The following is a 20,193-nucleotide window of genomic DNA, read 5'->3' as shown; positions in this document are numbered from 1 at the left end:
CGATCTGTTGATGAGAGAACCAAGAACTGGGGTTGATGTACTGCAGAGTTGGTGACGAGATGGAGAGCAGGTGTGCAGGCTGTACAGCAATCAGGGAGCTGGCATAGTGAGAGGGGGCGCCAAGCCCACGTCTCACACACACACACACACACACACACACACAGACACAGACAACTTGCTCGATTGGACAAATGGAAATTTGCCGTGAATTGCCATGTTTTAGCCTCATCGCTCTCAAACTCGCGGCAAACTAAATGAAGCCAACATCATGATAATGCCGCCCAACTAGACTCCTGTTTGTAGAATAATTGAAATGCTCACTTGGCCTTAAACGCTGCCATTTTCCTGCGAGTGCCCGATCAGTAGTGCAAAGTATGCAACTTTCAACAGGGCTGAGAAGGAAGCCAGATGGCTCAAGTTTATTATATTCACAGAGCACATTTAAAAACGAACCAATACAATATATAAGAAGGCTCACTGCTTTGCTACTTCCATCATCAGCGCCTGAAAAACAAACAAAACAGTGTTTTATTCTTTTTTTTACCAATTGATTCACTTGTCCAAAGTGGCCTTTTAATTGCCCACGGCAAGCAGGCCAGCCAAGCCCTGAACTAGAGAGACGTGGCCGTGACATGACCGATTGTTTAAATATTGAAAAAAATGAACTCTGACTTGGAAGCACAACAGGGGGCGTGAACCCTGGGGTCTGATGTGGAAGCAATGCGCTTCAGAAAACAACATTTCAACTCCTCCTGTTGTGAAACAACATACTGCCAGCGAACATGTCCCAGGCAAGACTGGGGTTTATTATAAAATGTATTAACAAATATACAAACAACCAGATGCAAATAGATCCCTGTCCTTTATAGATCATTTATGAAAGTTCTATTACCTGTGCATTAATTCATGTGTTTTTTTCGCTAAATGAAACAAAAACCACCCTTATCTTGTTTCAGCATCCGTCTCGTTTAGACTCAACACGACATTTTCCAGCTTCTTTGTTACAGTCCCGTCACCATATTGTCATCTGCAGTGCTTTATCTCTCCAGAAGTGTTCTTTTCTCATCATAAATTGGATCCGTTGGGGAGCTTAACACCTGCAATGTTCTCTCCCCTGCAGGTTATCACGTCTTATCTCTTGTGCTGGTGATTTTGCTCCCAAACGTATTCCGTCCTATATTCCTGCTCTGCAGGATATTGTGTATCTCTTGGCTGAGGCTGCACAGAGCCTCTCCCCTCCAGGACAACTCTATTATTGTCTCAAACTTAGTTCCGCTTTCACACAGGATATTTTTGTTGTGATAGTATTACCTCCTCTGTCTCACTGTTGTCACTTGAGTTCTTTTTTTAATTTTTTAATTTTTTACTTTGAATTTCAAGTTTACTTTCAATGTGTGTCTCTGAACTTCCTGCTTCAAAGTCCCATAGAAACAATAGAGGAAGTCTGGAAGCCAGTTAATTTGATTTAAATAGCACTTCCCCCGTGATCACAACTTTCTTTACCCTCCTTTTTGAGCCAGAGTTCGGTCTCATGCCTTCGGATTAAAACAAACTTAAAACGGTGTTTATTTTTGTCACATTGAAACCCCAGAGAAACGGGCTGAGTGCCTGTTTGGCGTCTTAAGACACATTTAGAAACGCTGCCAGGCTCAGATTTTGTTTTGCATCATATCGACTTTTTTATTTATTTTTATTTCTGACCTATTTCATTCTGTCTTTCAGAATATTCTATGTATCGCACGACTCACAGGATCTGAAGATATTCAGCTACATCGCCAGAGACGGACAGAGTAACGTCTTCCGCTGCAATGTCTTCAAGTCCAAGAAGAAGGTAAGAAAGACAGCGGGCCCGTTACTGAGCTCTCCCTCTGAAGCCATGAAATCCCTCTGAACGGAGACGAACAGCTTGAGTTATCACGTTAGAGATCGGATGTGGCCTGACCCTGTGATTATTGTGTGGTCCTTGAGCAAGGCACTTAATGTCAACCTGCTCGAGGCCAACAGATCAGACTGTGATTGTATACTGGGTGACTTCCCCCCCCCCCCCCCCAAAAAAAAGAGCATCTTTCTCTATCTATCCTGGTTAAAAGCTAAAAAACAAATTGAATAAAAAGATTTGAAACAAACTTCGAACATATTAGGAAATAGGCAGCACGTCCCGGGAGAGGAACTCTAGACATTTCCCCGCTGCTCTTTTGTTCAAGAAAGTTATTGAATTAGAACATCACATTAATGTTAATAACATATTATTATAGAAGATGTATAGCTTTCTTCCAGTGTGAAATGGCGAACCGCGTTAGATTAGCCAAATTTACTGATGCACGGAAGATGAGGAAACCTCGAGCTGTGAGGGAACAAAACCCACTTTGTTTTGATGGCATATTGTATTACCGAAGGAATGTGTGTTTTCGCATGAGTTGCAATAACCACCTCATCAAACGTTGTCTCTTTCTCTCTATAATGGGAAGATGGTAAAAAAAGCCCACCGCTAAGCGTGTCATTTCCAATGTTTTCACAGGCTGTTGGCCTCCTCCTCTCTTAAATCATGTCGCTGTCGGAGTCGCATCCTGACAGCCTCCGATAAAGAGACACACGGCTGCCGAGCAGCAATTGCTCCTCCTGGCACCGCAGAGTTGTTGAGGGTTTGAGGAACAGGTCGGAAACCCACTTGGGGTGGACGCGTCGCTGCAGAGTAGCCAAAAAGTAGAAACGGTGTCCAGCGATGTGACAAAGTTAGTTTGGAAATGTATTCCCGGTTTTCCCCTGTAGCTGCCAATTCATAGGACTTGATAGTTAAGTCCAGGGGTTAGCTGGGTGAAGCACACACTGCCTCATTATCGCTCACAGACAGGCCGACGTTGACATATCATTGAGAACACACACACACACACACACACACACACACACACACACACACACACAACACAACCCTGTACTTCTATGCTTGTGAGGACAATCCTTGACATAATGCATTCCCAAGCCCCTTACCCTAAAGCCTCTTACCCTAACCTTAACCATCACAACTAAATACACAAACCTAAACCTAACATTTACCATAACCCATACTTAAATCTAAACCTGACCTTAAAACCAAGTCTGAACCCTCAAACAGACCTTTGAAGGTCTGTCCAAAGTGGATGACTGGCACAAATGTCCTCACTTTCCAAAAATGTCCTCACTCTTTGGGTCTTAACTCAAATTGATTCTCGCAAAGATAGATGTACAAGTACACACACACACACACACACACAGACTGGTTTCCAGCTTAATGGCCCCATGGCCATACTGTAGTGTCCCCAGAGAATTTTGGCATGCATCACATTTTCATTTTGTCTTCCAAACAGATTGTGTGTGTGTGTGTGTGTGTGTGTGTGAGCATGCAATGTTTTTTACACCATAGTAGGGGAAGGACAGACTATGGGGAAGATAGTTTTTTTTTTTTTTTTTTTAATGGACAGCACCATAATGTTTTAAGCTATAAGTTTCAGACAGATACAGTTTGTTATAGTTCAAAATACAGAGTTTATGATTTTGAACCCAGCTTGAAAATAGCTGCTATGTGACGGTGATTATGGGAAGTTACTGAGACGATATGTCTTGAAGAGATTATTTCTGGGTGGAGACATTATCTCTGCGTGGACGTCTGGTGAATGACAGCAGGCAAAGCACCCTGCACTGTGAAAACACAGATGCTGGTACAGCAAAATAGAGTTAATCATTTATATTTATTTGGCTTGATTATTTTCAGGTATTATTCCTCAAACCACAGAGTAAGGGGGGAAAAGAAACCATCTGTTTTATAAATATGTTTCTTTCTACCTTCAGTAATAGCTGTTCTGCTAACATAGATACTGTGCAGAATACTGTTGGAACCATTTCCTCCCTCAAAAAGCCATTGATTTTGAATTTGTTTTCCAGTCCAGAAAAGTGTAAGTGACCCTTGATCATTGCTGAACCACAACGCTGCAATTTGGCTCTTAATGTTTTGGCAAGCCGTTTTTCTCTGGGCCCTCTGCCGTCTACTCAGTGGTGAGATTGAAGAGGTTTAAACTGTGGTTTGTCAGTCCATAGTACGTTCAGCTGATATTCAATATTCATATTCAATAGTGCTAACCCTAGACTAACCTTTTATGTATATTGTGAAGTTTGAAGAAGAGCTTTGCTAGAGCAACATGCCTGTTGATTCCAGTTTATTACAGGCATTATTGTGCACTTGACACTTTATAGTTTATATCTGCAGGTTTTGATACCAGGCCTACAGTTTGTTTTACCATTGACTTTCAATTGTCTGTCCGGTTGAAACTATTACTGAAAATATTACTTTGTTTTTATATGAAATAACCTATTTGCGAAGATGACTTTCTCCAACCTAAAAGCATAACAGACCGTTCAAAAATAAAGAGTAGTCCATTTAGCCAATAAAGCTTCATGGCAGGATATGCCAACCTTTCAAATTGCAACGTATACAGAAACAACGAAATACACAACGAAAGTGGAGAAAGATGTAGAAGATAAAACAAGACACAAACAATGAAACACTCTCGGCATCATAAAAAAGCAATGGGCTTACACATATCAAAAGTGCAATAAAAATGTCATCTACAGCAGTGTGTGGTTTTCTGTGCGCGGAAGGTTGCGAGCGTACGATGAAGTAGGAGATCAAGCAGACTTTATTTCCTTCTTTATTACCAGAAGTGAAAGAATGGCCTCGCTTTAGATTAGAGTGGCATAAAACGACTTCAGTGGCCAATCAGTTCTAACACGGAGACACTGTGTGTGTGTCTCTCTCTCCCATTCTGACTCATACGCTCTCCCTCTTCCCCCTTCTTCTTCCTCCTATTGACAGTTTAAAGGAGGCTAATGAATGACCTGGCCTCTATTATGTAGAATTGAAGTGAGAGTGATGACAGAGACCAGGGAGTGAATACTGAATGTTGCCTCGGCTGGGAGCTCAGTTTGTTTGTGTGTGTGTGTGATTGTGTGTAAAGCGATTGTATTCTAGTGTGTTTTGTGTGATTAGAAGAGGCAGCTTTAGATGAGAAATAACAATCAGAGCAAAGAGTCAGGGAAGGTTCAGAGTTTCAGTGTTTTCCTCTTATGCCACAATGACATCAACAATTTGGGGTTCTAGTAAAGTCTATCTACCGGATGGATTGCCATGGAGTTTACTCCGGACTTTTATACTGCCCACAGGTACAACAGTCCAATCATCGTCAGCTGTGCCAAATTAAGACGGTGATCATGGCTATACCTGTTAAACATCAGCATGCTAACATTGTCATTGTGGACAAGAGATATAAACATCCAGAACATCTCTTCTTTTAAACCTGATAATGGACTACAGCACATCACTGCTGCTGACTGGCAGCGGTGTTTTTTTTATTATTTATAACATTCCTTATTCCAGTAAGCGACGTTATGCAAATGCACTTAACACCCACATCATTAAAATCATAAAAACAACAAATAGTGGCGAAAAAAAAAGAAGGATTTAGGTCCTTTACCCAGCGGGTTGATGAGATGGAGAGAGAGTTGTGATTGTGTCAAGTGGTTAATTGAGCCCCCTCTCCAACCACATGCTCTCATTCAGTGATGGCTTATGGCTTCTACTTGTTCAGCCTTGGACACAGATGACACATTCTATCTTCGAGGGTGATTGGAAAGCCTAAATAATGATGCACTGCCTCGTGAATGATTTTTTTTACTTACTTCGCTCAAAGGTAATTACATTGGAAAGCACTGAGTGAGCTGCAATATTAACTAGAGCACTCGGGAGAGAGCAGCAATCTACCAGGTGTGTCTGCAACGGCCACTGCTGTATCGTGGGATTGAATGAATACAACCCACAATTGGCTAAACACCCCCCGCCGTCGAGACACTTGTGGGCTGTGAGGCATCGTCAAACATATTTCATTTAATACTCAAAAACAAAATTAAACTCACCAAGCTGTCTGCCGGCGTAGCAGCGGCCGAGTGGCGACGAGGTACAGCAGTGTGTGTGTACCGGTAGCTCTGTTAGCTGTAAGGGGTTTGCAAACTATACAGCACAAAAACCAAAAAAAGTGAGCCAATCGACAACCAGGGATGTGTGCCACCAACAGGCTGCAAAGCGTCGCAAGACACACTTTTTTGTAATACCTTGACAAATACAAAAAACTTTGAGATAATACAAAAAGTAAATGTTTCCGAATATTATTTTTTCTTAAGATACTCTCCCTTACATTGCCAATAGAGTGAAAAAAATGGTGGAATCATGTTTTGAGTGGACAATCCCTTTTCATTCTGTAATGCCGTGATATACAACCTTCACCGCAAACCCCCCCCCCCCCCCCAAAAAATACTGTGGTGTAAACTTGAGGTCATATTGCTCATCGCTAGCAGAGATGTATGCAAGCAATCGCCACACACACACACACAAGACCGATCGCTTATTAAAACCTTTTTCCAAAGTAGTATCGTCCTCTAAAAAATAGTTTTAAGCACAAAAGAGTGGTGGATTTATATCTTAAATTGGCAGTGTTTAAATATAGTTGGCCTCGATAAAGCTCCCGAATTTCACCGAGGATCGTTTCATCATTGGCATTGAGGAGTGCTAATATAAGATGACATATGGCTATTTGCAGACATATGAATGATAAGAACTTGTGCCACTCTTGACACAGCTTGGTTTAGATAATTGGATTTAATAGCCTTTCAGCTTTTTATTGAATATCCATATTTCAGTGAAATGATCCCTCTGTCTAGAACTTTTAGTCTCTCACTCTCTCCGTGTTTTTTTCTTTACCTCTCTGTCAAGGCTGCAGTGCTTTTACATCGGAGGCAGAAATAAACCACAGTGGAATGAGTCATTGCGTCATAGGCGCATTGTGCGTTTGCGTCAGATTGCTTCTTTTCATGTGCTCCACATCGGCAGCATGATATATTGACCATGAGATCAAGTCAGTGCTGAGATGTAAACACAGACAGAGGTCTATATGGTGTCCTGTTTTATTGGTCAATGTGTATTTTTTTTATGAAACGAGATACAGTTTAGTCTCCACAGGAAGTACACTCACCAGATCTGTCCCACACACTCCCTGTCTGTCTTAAACTCTTGCCGTGTCTCTATTTACAACAGCTTGTTTGCATGTAAATCAGTTTTGGTTTGTTTAGTCTAGACCATATCTCGTCTGAGGAGGAGAGGGGCGGGTCCAGTCTGGCATGCAGGGCTGCTGCAGGACACCACCGTTGCAGGCTGCGTCCTCATCCAGCCGAGAGAACTGGGGCGCAAGTTAACCCGCTGCCTGCTCAGTCGTCTGTGAGGCTACACCTGATCCCTTTCTGTGAGAACAATAGACGATAACCATCCGCAATCATTTTCCAAGTTTGTCTGAGTAAGGGAACGGTTTGGACAGATAGATCAAACATACAGTAGCACATCCATACTTGCATTCCACGCCTCTGGGTTATTTAGTCCAGCTAAAATTCGTGGATTTGGATGGGGGGGGACTGAAGCTTCCAGAGGAAGAAAGAAAGAGAAGGCTCAGCTTGGCGATGGATGCAATGAGTGGAAATGTCATTCATACAAATTCTGAAAAGGAGAAAGAAAGAAAAAAGAGTAAAAATCAAAATGTAACTTTTATCTGGTTATTATTCAACAGATTCTGTGTAATTCTGTTGTTTAGCAGTAAAGCGTATATCATTAGAACCCAGCCTTTAGTCTGTGGTAACAGTGACAACCGGGTATTAACGTGTATATGAATACGGTCCCAACATATGTTCAGCATCTTATGCTGTAGCTATTGAAGAACTTTAACAAGTCCAAAATTCATAAAGTTTTGAAGTATCTAATCGAAGAAAGCAAACTAAACCAGAATCTGATCAATCATTTAATACTTTTGATAGTTTTTGATACTCAACGTTAGAGACACATTTCCATTTGATATAAAAAAGAAAAAGGTTTGATACCCATCTCTAGCATAGCTCCGGAGTGTGTGTGTGTGTGTGTGTGTGTGTGTGTGAGAGAGAGATGAGCGTGTGTGTGTGTGTGTGTGTGTGAGATGAGCGTGTGTGTGTGTGTGTGAGATGAGTGTGTGTGTGTGTGTGTGTGTGAGATGAGCGAGATGAGCCCTTGCTTTGTGCACAGCCTGGAAAGCGAGCTAATGGTCCTGAAGAGTCACTGAGGCATCATGACTTCATTCCATCACACTCCACTTACCTCATGCTCTCAGTCGCTCTCAAACCCTGCGCCGTGATATAGTTCTCACTCTGGCCCTGATAACGTCCGTCTGCGGTGCTCTCGCACACTCCGGGTTATTGCTCCCGGCTGTCCCGCTAATTTCCTCGAGGCAATCAATGCGTTTGATGAACGTCAGGCCGGGCTGTGCCCCGATGATTAGAGTACTTAGCCGGTGATCAGGAAGTCCAGGTAAGACAGTTAATAAGAGGAAGCAGAATACGTCAGAGTTAATCTCCTCTACTCTGCACTGCAAATACCGTGTGTGCACAGAGTGATGGGAGTATGCGGTTTTCTTAGGGTGTGGTTTATAGGTACACACAGGAAGAAAAGAGATGAGCTCATCCACAGAGAGGAAAGAGTTAAGAAAAGCTTCAATCAGAAGTGACTCCCATGCCATCCTCTCATTGTTTACCCTGCTTTTTCCTAGATTGCATTATATTCCCTTTTGTCCGTTATCTTTGCTTGTGCCAAGACTTCTAGAAAGGCAGCGAAAGCACCGCTGAACCTCTGTGGGTAATCCGGGATAAATAATGCATCGGCCTTTTGTCTAGGCCCTGTCCTATGGCCGCCAAGAGAGACTTTTCTGCTGCAGGGATCCAGCTCACTGGCAGCGTGATATATAGAGAAGAGAGAGCTAGACAGACAGAGATACAGAGAGGCTACATTTGCTCAGTCAAATTGACAGAGAGGAGAAGTGATGGGGGAGAGCGATGGAGACATAGAGGAAGAGTTCTAGACAGAGATGGTGACAGATGTCCAACTTAAGAGCTGCTCATGTCTTTTAGAGCAGGATGTGCAGGCTTTGCATTTGAGTTCCAAATCTCTGAGCGGTCTTGTCAGCTGCCAAAATTGGAGATACGTTGGAGAATTGGTTGTGGGCATATAATGTCGAGATACAAGTAGTCCCATCAGGAGGGCTGCGGGGTTTTTTCGGTCTGAAGGCGGCCTTAAAAGTTTTGCGACGTTTAAACAAAGTTACACCTTTTCTGCTTTTGCTACTTGGATAAAACAGTGTTTAATCTCAAGAGGTGGGAATTGTCATAGGAGCATAAACATTTGTCTTTTTCAGTGTGTGAACACATTTCAGCACAGGCGAGACATCTTTCTGTTGTCACTGACTCTGGTCTAGTGTTCAGTAGCACAAAGAATGCAGCTCAGAGCGGCCCTCTGTAATGTAAAGACCATCGTTAAGGTCAAAACAGCATGTGTAGGGTTTTATTACAATCAGGCTTAACTACTGTAATACATTGCTCTCCAGTGTACCCCAAAAAGTCTATAAAACAGCTTGAGCCCACAGAGCGCTGCTGGCGGAGTGCAACCGGAACAAAGAACTGAGCTCACTGCTGTCCTTCGGTTCCTGCACCGGCTTCCTGGTAGTTCTCGGATAGATTTTTAAGATCCTGGTTGTATGAATATGTACTCCCACTTGACTGTGTAGTTGATATGCTCCAGAGTTATGTCCCCGACGTCTGTAGAGCTTCAGATCCACCGACTCTCTGCTGTTTACCGCACCAAAGATTAAAGACTACGGTGAAGCTGCCAGCTGCAGTTTTGGACCCAAAGTGCCTGATGAAAAGAGATCTTCCTAACTATACTAACTTCAATTTAAAATATTTAAATCTAACCTATTTTTGAAGCTTTCCCGCTTCCTCTGTGTAGTGTATTTAACTCAGTAGTTTTCAGTGATGTTCTTAGTGTAAAGTTGACTTTAGTTCCAGACCTCTAAATCATAGCCTAAATCTGGTTTGTGCTCAATGACGAGTGTTTTCCTAGTTCCAAAATATTTGAAGCCAATTAGGTTTTGTTGGTGGGATTATGACACCTTTGTGTGCCAAAACCTGAAAAAGCTTGGATAAGATGGATGCAGTTGAACAGATTGTTGCGAGTCAATACATTTCTTTGATCCACTTGAGAGACGTGAGGCTATCTGCTTTGAGGTTATTGTGTTAGCTTCTCTATTTCCCAATCAGGGAGCGGGTGAGTCAGGGGAGCTCGAGCCTTTGGTGTGCGGAATAACACCAGTGTCTGTCATCATCCCGTGTTTGACTGCCTCTGGAAATGTCTTCAAAGGAAAACACATGTGTTAACAGTCACTCTGAGGACCAGTGTGGGTTGAAAAGACATGAATAGAGGGTCCACAGAGAACAGAGGACAAGACGGAGGTGATTAAGAACAGCACCGCAAACCGAACAGTGGGTCTGAAGAGGAAAAGAACAAGACAGGAGAGAGTAAAGGTTATAAAAAGTGTATTTGCATGTGGGCATCTCTAACCGCTCAACAGGAAGGTCAAACACTGTTTTTTGTGTATTTTTTATACTGACTCCGTTAGTTTGATCTCTTGCTTTTCAGCAGTCTGCTGTTGAAGGCAAGTGGCTATCATTTATCTTATCTTTTCCTCAGTGCCGGTAGAGTGACATGTCTTATCGGTTTCGGGATATTAAAACTAGTTGCCAGAAAATTGGAAGAGAGACAAGACAGATGTCAGAGGGCCGCAAGTTAGAAGCTAAAGAGGGTTTAGGCTGTAAAGTTCCAGGTTGCACCTTTTGATGCTCTGAATTAGCTTTAATGGACACTGATATTTATTACTGTCTGATACAGAAGCTACACAAGTCAGTTGGTGCTGGTTGCCGCGCCTGTAACTAATGATTATTTCAAACAATATGTCACATCAGGGAATCATTCCTGATTAATATTCCCTTCCTTCTCAGATTGTCGGTACAATCTAATGAAGCATAAGTAGTTTCGGGAGTTTGGTGATCAAAACTTTTAGACCGCATACAGCCATGAAAGGCTCTGACACTTTTGAAGTGACCACATGCTGTCAGTGGCCTTTAGCGGGGCGACTAAACACAATCAAGTGTAGTCCACAAAGGCAGCTTAGTCACTGTTGGAAGTAGCTGTTGCTCTAAGGGTCTGTAGTTTTTTTGTTTTTTTTAGATCAGGGCATGACTTGTTTCTGCTGATACAAGCAGCATCACTATGGGAACAACACCAGCACTAAATGAAGCTGAAGCAGCACGGTTGATATCGAAATAAAATATGAATACATTTCACTGTGAGCACAATAAGGCTGCAGACAAACCTCCCAAAGGAACAGAAAAGTGAATATGTGGAGTTTTTCTGAACCCAAAAACGTCTGAGGACTGAAGCCAAGGCCCAGGAACATCACAGTTTGCCAAAACCAGTTTAAGCGTTTAATGTAACACCCAGATGTGCCGAATACATTATATTTCTCATCTGATACTAAGCCTGGGGTCGCATACTGTTCAGAGGTTTTCACCAGGACAAGGAAGGATCGGATGTCCTGTGGCAGGGTCTTGATTTTGTTCTGGCTTTTCGGGCCAGACTACATCTGTTCTGCTCATTCAGCTGAGGAAGAGTGGTGTTTGGAGGCTAGGCCTCAGTGCTTTAAAATTGAATCTTTTCTTGCCTCCGCACCCTCTCTCTACTGCCACAAGCCAGACAAGAGGGGGCTGACAGCAGACAGAAGTCACCCAAGTTGTTTTCACTTGACCTGCCTTTTCAGAGCTGGGCAGATAAGAGATAAGCAGACGCATCCGGCTCTTTGCACCTGAGGACAAAGGAAGAAGAATCCAGTCAGAAATAGAAGTTACACTCTGATATATCACTGAGTTTGGATGCAGACAACCTCCTCTACCTCTGAGACTTAATTGTGTAATATCATCAGGTGACGTTGTTGGACTCTGTGACCTATATACTGTAGATGGTTTTAAACTGTCTATTGTTAAAAAAAAAAAACGTGTCTGGGGGCGATTTACTTACAGTCTGCATCTGACAAGAGTGGAAACCATCTGGACTTCAATATTTCCTGGAAGAATTCCCTGGAAGTGGGAGGTTTTCTGTGTCTGGTTTGTTTGGAAGAACTGGTTCACAAGATCACAAATAAAACAAAGCCCCATGTACAGAAACGTTCTCCAAGGGAAAAAAAGACATACATTCTGAATACAATGTTTGAACTTTGGTTTAGAAACACTGCAAAGTATTGAGGGGTTTGAACCAAATGGTTGTGTCCTGAGAATTACAACTGCATTGGTATTTTTGTCTTTTCTTTCCCACCCACCCAGAGTCAGGCCATGCGTATTGTTCGGACGGTCGGCCAGGCGTTCGAGGTTTGTCATAAACTGAGTCTGCTGCACACGCATCAGAACGCAGACGGACAGGAGGAAGGCGAAAAGATCGGCGACGACTCCTCTGTCACAGGTACACCAACACACCAACACACCAACACACGCAGAGTGAGATTCACCCGCTACACAGTCGGCATCACATTCTCACCGGCTCTTGCTCTGCCCTTGAGGAGTTGTTGAATGTCCTGATATTTTTTTCCGCTTACATTTTCTTACACAAAACACAACCAAACATGCACAGAGAAAATACGCAGGCAGGTACACCGTCTGGTGTTCTGTGTGCTAAGGGAAGAGGTGGTGGTTTTATTGGGTTGAAGCTGAAAAAATGTGAGTGTGTCTTAGTTTTATTACCAAAACACGAAGTGACTAAGAGGAGAGGCATAGCTGACAGCGGTGTCCAAGCTTGTGCTCCCTAGCGAATCAGCTAGTGTGTTATTCTTACTGCCAGCTGACCACCACTGGCTGTGAAAGTTCTTCTTGTACTGTTATCCTAAAGAGAAAAGATTCAGCAAGAATAGCATAGTCACAAAAATAATTTCGGAGTAATTGCCCATCATTTTTGTAACTTTTAACAATTCAGAAGGTTTTTCTGAAGGTTCCCAGCATTGCAATGCTGCTCTGATCAATTACCGTGAAGCTAACGCACAATGTGATCAATCAGTTACTGTTGCCTGCTGAACTGAATTACACAGATCTTGACCAATCCCATCTCGTGATCGATATAGTTACAAGATGACGGCATCAACAGCCGTCTCATTAAATGTATGGCCTTTTCCCCGGAAAGCTCATGTTTAATAAACATATTATATTTTGTATCATCAATGTACAGGTGGTCCAAAAAAAATGGTGGCCTGATAGAAAACCACCTGTTGATTGTCTGACCGCTCGAACGTATTGCGCCATAGAACTTAATTTTTAGCAATGTCACCAAGTTTCAAGATCTCAGCAATTGTTTTGTTGAGTAATGTTATCGTTACCGATAGAACTGATGGCCGAAGCTACAGAAATACAACCAAAGTTGTAGCAAGCCTTAGTGTTCCTTTTAAAGATTTTGAGAGAGGCTTGTAGGTTTTTGGGTTTGGAGGAGAAAGGAAGATGGAGTCATAGGAAGGTGGAGTCATAGTTAGGTGAAGCCGGGATCCATTCACTCCGATGTGAAGACTGACTTCGCCCAGTAGTAATGCCGAGCAAAACTCACCACTTTAAAAAGACAAACCAGGAAGGAATGGTATTTTTAAGCTCATGGAATAAAACTAAAGAAATATGCAACCTCACCTTCAAGGCCATGGTGGAAATGTATTATAAAGTCCAAAAATAATGCTAAAGCTGAAGTCTTGACGGCACATTCAGTCGTGTGCACAAACAGCTACACACCTCTCACACAGTCATATATTTTCTGATAGCACAAACAGACTGAACTGCCTGAACACGCGCTACACACACACACATATACACAGACTCGTTCCTGCCTGAGTTGTGCCCGAGTTGGCGAGCAGGAGAGGGCGATGCTGGAATGAATGTCACGGATGAGTCAACCCAAAGAAAGACGGCACCACACAGCAACACTGATGGGCTGAGCTGCTTTTATCCGCTGCCTCGTGCCTGGACAGGATGGTCCTCACTGCAGCCCAGGGACACGTGGCTCTGAGAGGCGTCTGAGAGGACAGACATGGGGATTCAGCGGTAGGAAGACTCCACGATTGGAGCTCTTTCACACCCTCGTTCCACTCATTACAGCAGCTAGTGCTGGCCCCCCTCCCCGCCCTGATCCGCCAGTGCCAGGCCGACTTACGTTATCTCCACATCCCCCTCCAGCCCTCCAGAGACGAGCTCTCTTTCACATTCTGATGAGACCAGAGATCACCCACACACTCTTAACTGTACATCCACCCATAATGGAAGGACCCCACGCGCATACAAACTCGGGCCTATGCACACACACTCGCGCACTCGCTGTCATGGTGTGTTAAGCAACACAAGAGCCGTCACGCACAGCCAATGGGCTTATCTGGAGACCTAATTATCATGGCAATGAACAGAGAGGGGATAGAAGAGTGTGAGATAGCGGATTAGAGAAACGGAAAGCTGGAGGAGAGCAGGGATAGTGGAGGGGAAGAAGAAGAGATGGATGTGAGAGCAAAAGGGAGCTTGGGATCATTGAGGACGAGAGAGCATGAAAGGATTAAATGTAGAAGTGAATTGACCATTAACCAAACACCTGCCCTCGAATGCAGACTGGCCAATCATAGCATAGCAACGGCCAGCTACAACCAGGCTCCGACAGCCAACCAGCTGTGCTCCGTATCTTCTCATGTAATTGTTTCAGATTTGTTGTTCCTTTTCCTCTCTCTTTCAGGCTGGTTTTGTGGATTCCAAGCTAGTCATAGTAAACCGTTGTGCCTGTGGCACGTGTACTAGTGATAGATATAGATATACGTTTCTAAAACGTTATAAATACGTAACCTGTGGACAACATTTACTGGCATTAGCACGTCTATGCTATGCTAGCTATTAAACACACACTGAATGTATACACAGGCTGTTTTTTAAATGATTGTAACAGTGAATAAAGACCTACCACGCTTTACAGGAACATTTCACAACAACTTTATTAAATGCTCTTATTAACAAACAAAGCTGTATAAGAATACTAATAAATGAATAAAGCCCACTCACTGGAAAATAATGACAAACTGTGGAATATTATCATTGCAGTTCACATTAACATGAGACAGCAGTGCCATAGGCATGAGGTTCCATTCAGCAGCTCAGTGATCGCAAAGTACTGATTATGGAATTAAAGCCTACAGGACATATGAGCAACATGTCATCAATATTCAGAAATGTTAATATATTGAACAAAAAAAGTCCTATGATCGGGTTATTTAGACTCATTCTGTTTGATTTTTAGACTCTCTTCCTATGTTTCCTGTCTTATCTCCAATATCAACTTTTAAATAAAGGCCAATCAGGTGATGCTCCTGAAACAAGAGCAATAGCATATGACACATAACCTTTAAATGGAGGAAGACATGTCAGCAACAGAGGGCAGGAGGCAAGGCAGGACAGCACAGTGCTGATAGCTGGGTAGAAAGGTGAGGAAGAGCAGCAGTAATGGAGAAAGAGGTAAGGGTAGTGCTGGCAGCAGGTTATCAAGCATGAGGTGTGGAGGGGGAGGACAGCACGAATAGCAGGCTGCAAAGAAAGGAAGAAGGAGAGTATAAGAGTTAGGAGAGGAATTGATGCAGGTGGATGTGGGATGGACAGTAGAGGTGAGTTGTTGAAGGCGAGGATGAAGAGGAGCCTGCAGCGGGAGTGGCGATGAAAATGAAAGACAGGAAGGAAAGAGGACAAGTGGAGGAAAGAAGTACCCGATGAAGGCAGAAATGTCCATTCAATACTCGATCAGATCTGGTGCGAGTGAATCGGCAATGAAGTTTGCATATCAAACAGACATGACGCAGTTTGAACATTCTGCAATACCCCCTCTTTCATCCCCGACTAAGCACAGGTCCGGTTACGTTTGAGAAGCATTGTGATTGCGATGTCAATAGGTAACATTAGCATTGGCTTTGAGTTTTTGCGAAAGCGAACTTTTAAAACTTTTTTTCTCAAGTCATGTTTGAAGACATACGTTCCTGTGAGATCCGAAGTCGGTTAAATCTGTTGTCTTGTCCGTGGTTTTCCTCGTTTTTTCAAATCAGCTGAGATTTGAAAAGAATCCTCAAGTGTGCACCAGGCATTGCCCACTCTTCTTTTGAGTAGTTTCTATGCTTTTAAAATTATTGCATTTTTAATGAAACCTGCTGTAGGAGGCTGTGTGAGAGGTAGCCTGAAGTGAATGTTAGTAACTGCAATCTATTCTAGCTAGAAATAGCTTTGCCACTTAACTGAGCATGGTCCCAGTGGCTCCAAGTGCAATCTTATATTTCTAGTACAGTGAAGTTGTCAGGAAACAAATGCAATTCTATCTAGGGGGCCGTTGTCAATAACCAATATAAAGCATGATAACTAGACCACTGGCACCTACAATTCCCATGTTTTACAATTTACTTTGATGATACAAAACCTCCGGCTTTGTAGTCAGAGAAGAAGTGTTCCAACTGTGACAACCAGCGTCAACGTTGTTTTCTGGTGAATTGCCTGGTGAGGCATATCAAAACGAAATGTAAAATATTCAACACAATTCCGACAGCTGAAGGCAAAGACAGTCTTAAGATCTTCAACACGCGACCTTTTGCCAGATATTAGGCTTTTTTTTTGTGTTGACTTTATTGGAATATGTAGGATAACTGTATTAATAGACCAAATGTGTGGTTCCCCACAGAGAGACTAATTCTCAAGTGATTCAATGTATTGATCTGCTAAAAAATTGTTGCATTTTCCGACCGTGTGTTTTACTCCACTGAATTGCATGGTTGCCTTTGCCCAAGTTGTAAAAATTCAAATAAATCCTCATAAAATGTTTTGTTGCAGTCTGCTTTGATTTTGTCTCGTACATGGGCAATATTGTTGATCGCCATTGTTAATGTTTACTGCTTCAGCAAAAACACAGTCTGTATCCAATCTGGTCTAACTTGTCCCATTAAAAATGTATTAACAGGATATGAGAGCTATGTTTAAAAACACCAAATTGAAACTGCCAGGAAACGCAAGTGTTTTGCAGCATTGTGTTGTTTGTATTTGCATTGTACTATCGCTCTTCTTTGTTAAGATGTATACCTCCAAACAGTTAAAACATACTGTATGTACACTGTTATTTAAGCATATAATCATGCATAAAGCATACTGTGATTCTGTGGATAATGTTTCTGACTTGAGTGTATTCATGTGTGTCCACCCATGTGTGCGTGTGGCCATAACTCATGCCTACGTGTGTGTGTATGCAGGCGTGCGTGCTCATCCACCTGTATGTGTGTGTACTTTCCTCCGCTCAGCTCGGGAGCTAACCGGCGCCGAGAAGACGCCGACCGTCACCGAGGAGACGGACATCGACGCGGATGACGCGAGCCACGTGTCTGCAGCAGAGGAGTTAAACCCCAATAGAGGGGTGACTGATCTGGACGCGACAGCCAAGTCCCCTGATCTGAACCACGCAGAGAGCAAGGTAACTCATCCCGTGTCAATGCATGTGTTGTTGTTTTTACCTCTGCCCAACAGAGGATTCTTTCAAATCTCCGAGTGATTGAACTCAATGCGTGGCACCAACATGGCAGTGCAGTGGCTGTTAACAATGTCTAGAAAGCACTACACGCTAAGAAAGCATCAACAGTGTCTGTGTCTGGTTAAATATTAATTTCAACTGAGCAGATTCTCGTCCCAGCTTTCCTAGCTCGTAGATTAAAATCCTTTCCACTAGTTTGGCGGTGTGATTATGATTGGTAACTGCCAGACGAGCTTAACACAATAGAAAGATTAGAGTTTTTGTATAACATGTTTCAATATGCATATTTTAATAAAAGAGAATAATTGATCATCTTTTGTTGTTTATTAGCAACTCAGGATATTATTTTTGAAAAGTAATGATGACTTAGTTCGCCAAAGTGAGACATATACTGTAGGTGGTTAAGGGAATTGACTGACGATGTGTTAAATTCAATTGATTTAAGTGTTATTTAAATGTGTTGAGGCTGACTTTCCTGCGGCAAATCTTTCTGTCAACATCACCAAACAAGAGCGTAAAAAAAGAAAGGTCCACACAAGGACGGCTATAAAAATGTGTCTGTGCATCACCATCTGGAGTCAGTTCACGTTAAGGCTCGGAAACCTGGCAGGAAATCAAATATCTGCTCTGCAGCTCCAGGTCAGGCTGACCCCTGAGTGTAACAGGATATCCAAAGTTTGCACAAGCTTTCAGATTTACTACTTTCAATATTTTGAGGCTTTGTTATTTACAAGATTACCTTGAGGTCTTTCACTTTGATTTAAATATATGTGCTTGTATCAACCACCAGTCAAATCCAGTTAACACCAAGTCTGTGTTTACGTCTGAGTATAGAAATAGCTCCCACTACTTTGTTTTCTAATCAGAAGCTGTCAGCAGTGCGTTGAGCTCCTACTGCTACGCTAGTCAGTCCGGTTCACGTGTTCGCGTTTGTGTGGCCTAATAGTGTTAGAGATTTGATTCAGCTCAGTCAGACTGCTCTCTGGCCTGTGGAATGCCACCAACAGGAGTTTATCTGCAACCACAGAAACGCTGTCCATCCCGTCTGGAGGTGTGTGAGCGTGGCTGCTGGCTCGGCTTGGCGAAGCCGCGTAGTAGCTGTTGTTTACTGGGATTTATTTATTTAGTATGCAGGCCAGGGGTGTAATTGTGTTTTTGATCGAGGCAGCAGTGGGAGGACGACACGGCGTGGTGAGGGCGCAGAGACGGCGTAGCGTTGTGTTCATTACACGACTCTTTGCCTTGAGACCTTGGGCTCTGCATCAACTTGGCAACAATGTTGTATAATAATTCTATTTATTATGTTTTTCTTTTGTATTACTTTTACTAGTGAGGTAGCGGACAAGGATAGAGGGAGGACCTGGACTGGCCCTTCGTGTTGTTTTGTTCCTTACAGCATTGTATTTTCAGCCTCATTGTTGTTGTTTTTTGCAATCCATTTGAAACATGATTGCACCATTTGAAGATGCTAGACGATCAACACAACATCCACCGTCAACGTGATTCATTATTTTCTCCTATATGAATGAGATTAACGTTGTTATGTAGGTAAAGATCCTGATCTTGGTTAAATATTAGAAAAGTTGAAGCATAGGTCAAGACACTGGCTTTTGAAAGATTTAACCAAATCCACAATCTTTCCCTAACCTTCACACAGTGTGTTAGTCGTCTAACAGTCAAACAACATGCTTGTTGGCTTGTTTGTGAGTGTCTGAAAACCCCTTTGTGACAGCGGATTCGGGGGGCTGCATCTAACCATTTCTTTACATTTCTGAAAAAGACAATGAAGGGCTGCAGTAGCTCTTTAACGAAGGCAGGTGCCTGACCACGCAAGGCTCTAAAGGCGATCACTAGAATCTTGAACTGGATTGTAAATTTGATGTGAAGCCGGTTTGTAGAAATCCAAAGGAGAGTCATGTGAGACCTTTTGGAGGACTTGATCAAAAGCTTGGCAGCAGCATTTAGGACCACCAGGTGAAAATAGAATCGCTTTGGTCATGATGGTAGGAGATAAACACATGAATAGTCATATCCAACTCGGCTGTGGACACATCTGCCAGCACAAACAGCGCAATGTTGTGGTGTGTTTCTGCCACGTTTGCCAGTTACAGAGTTGCCTTTTCCAACTCTTTGTTTGTCAGATGCACCAAAACTGATTGAAAGGAAGTTTTTAGTTTTTCAGTTTTTTTGTGTTCTCCTTCACCTTCCGCTAATCGTGTCAAATGTTCCCTTTTGCAGGAAAAGCTCTGATCTGTAGTTAACTCGGGGTAATTGGGTTGTTCCTGAGGCCATCTCTATTAATGGTGAATAATTAACAGGCAGGCGATTACTGTAGGCAGCACTCCAGAGGGTTTTTTTTCAAGATTTCATCAGGACCCAAATGAGACGGTTACATATGTCACCTTAGGCTCCGAGCTCAGTGAAACATGTCAAGTCACCACATGGAGACTCACCAGAGCAAGGAGTTGAGACATTTTGGGTCCTAACTCAGAGTTACAAAAACCAAGCTATTCAGCTGCTTAACATTCCCTGGGTCGCATTAACGTTTGAGTTATATGACCTTTTTTATTACCGCCCCTGATTGAAAGCAACATGGCGTGAAATCACTGAAACAACGAGCTATCAGCTATGGCCTCTATTCTCAGGTCATCGGAGGGCGTGTG

The 20,193-nt window shown here is 42.9% G+C and overlaps 1 protein-coding gene across 2 annotated transcripts in view; it reads left to right on the top strand.

The window, feature by feature from the left end:
- nos1apa (nitric oxide synthase 1 (neuronal) adaptor protein a) overlaps positions 1-20,193 on the top strand; it is a 119,972-nt gene that overhangs the window by 67,139 nt on the left and 32,640 nt on the right. Inside the window, exons 5-7 of one of the 2 annotated variants that reach the window (XM_031869691.1) lie at positions 1,723-1,831; positions 12,304-12,439; positions 17,304-17,473. In XM_031869691.1, the coding sequence (XP_031725551.1) occupies positions 1,723-1,831; positions 12,304-12,439; positions 17,304-17,473 (415 nt within the window). Of the gene's footprint in view, positions 1-1,722; positions 1,832-12,303; positions 12,440-17,255; positions 17,474-20,193 lie in introns of both variants that reach the window. The other variant, XM_031869690.1, reaches the window with a different exon arrangement.

The sequence above is a fragment of the Anarrhichthys ocellatus genome, unplaced genomic scaffold (assembly GCF_004355925.1).
Source record: "Anarrhichthys ocellatus isolate YVR2014 unplaced genomic scaffold, GSC_Weel_1.0 scaffold48, whole genome shotgun sequence".
NCBI lineage: Eukaryota > Metazoa > Chordata > Actinopteri > Perciformes > Anarhichadidae > Anarrhichthys > Anarrhichthys ocellatus.
The sequence above is the reverse complement of the archived record's forward strand: the minus strand, read 5'-3'. Positions and strand labels throughout refer to the sequence as shown.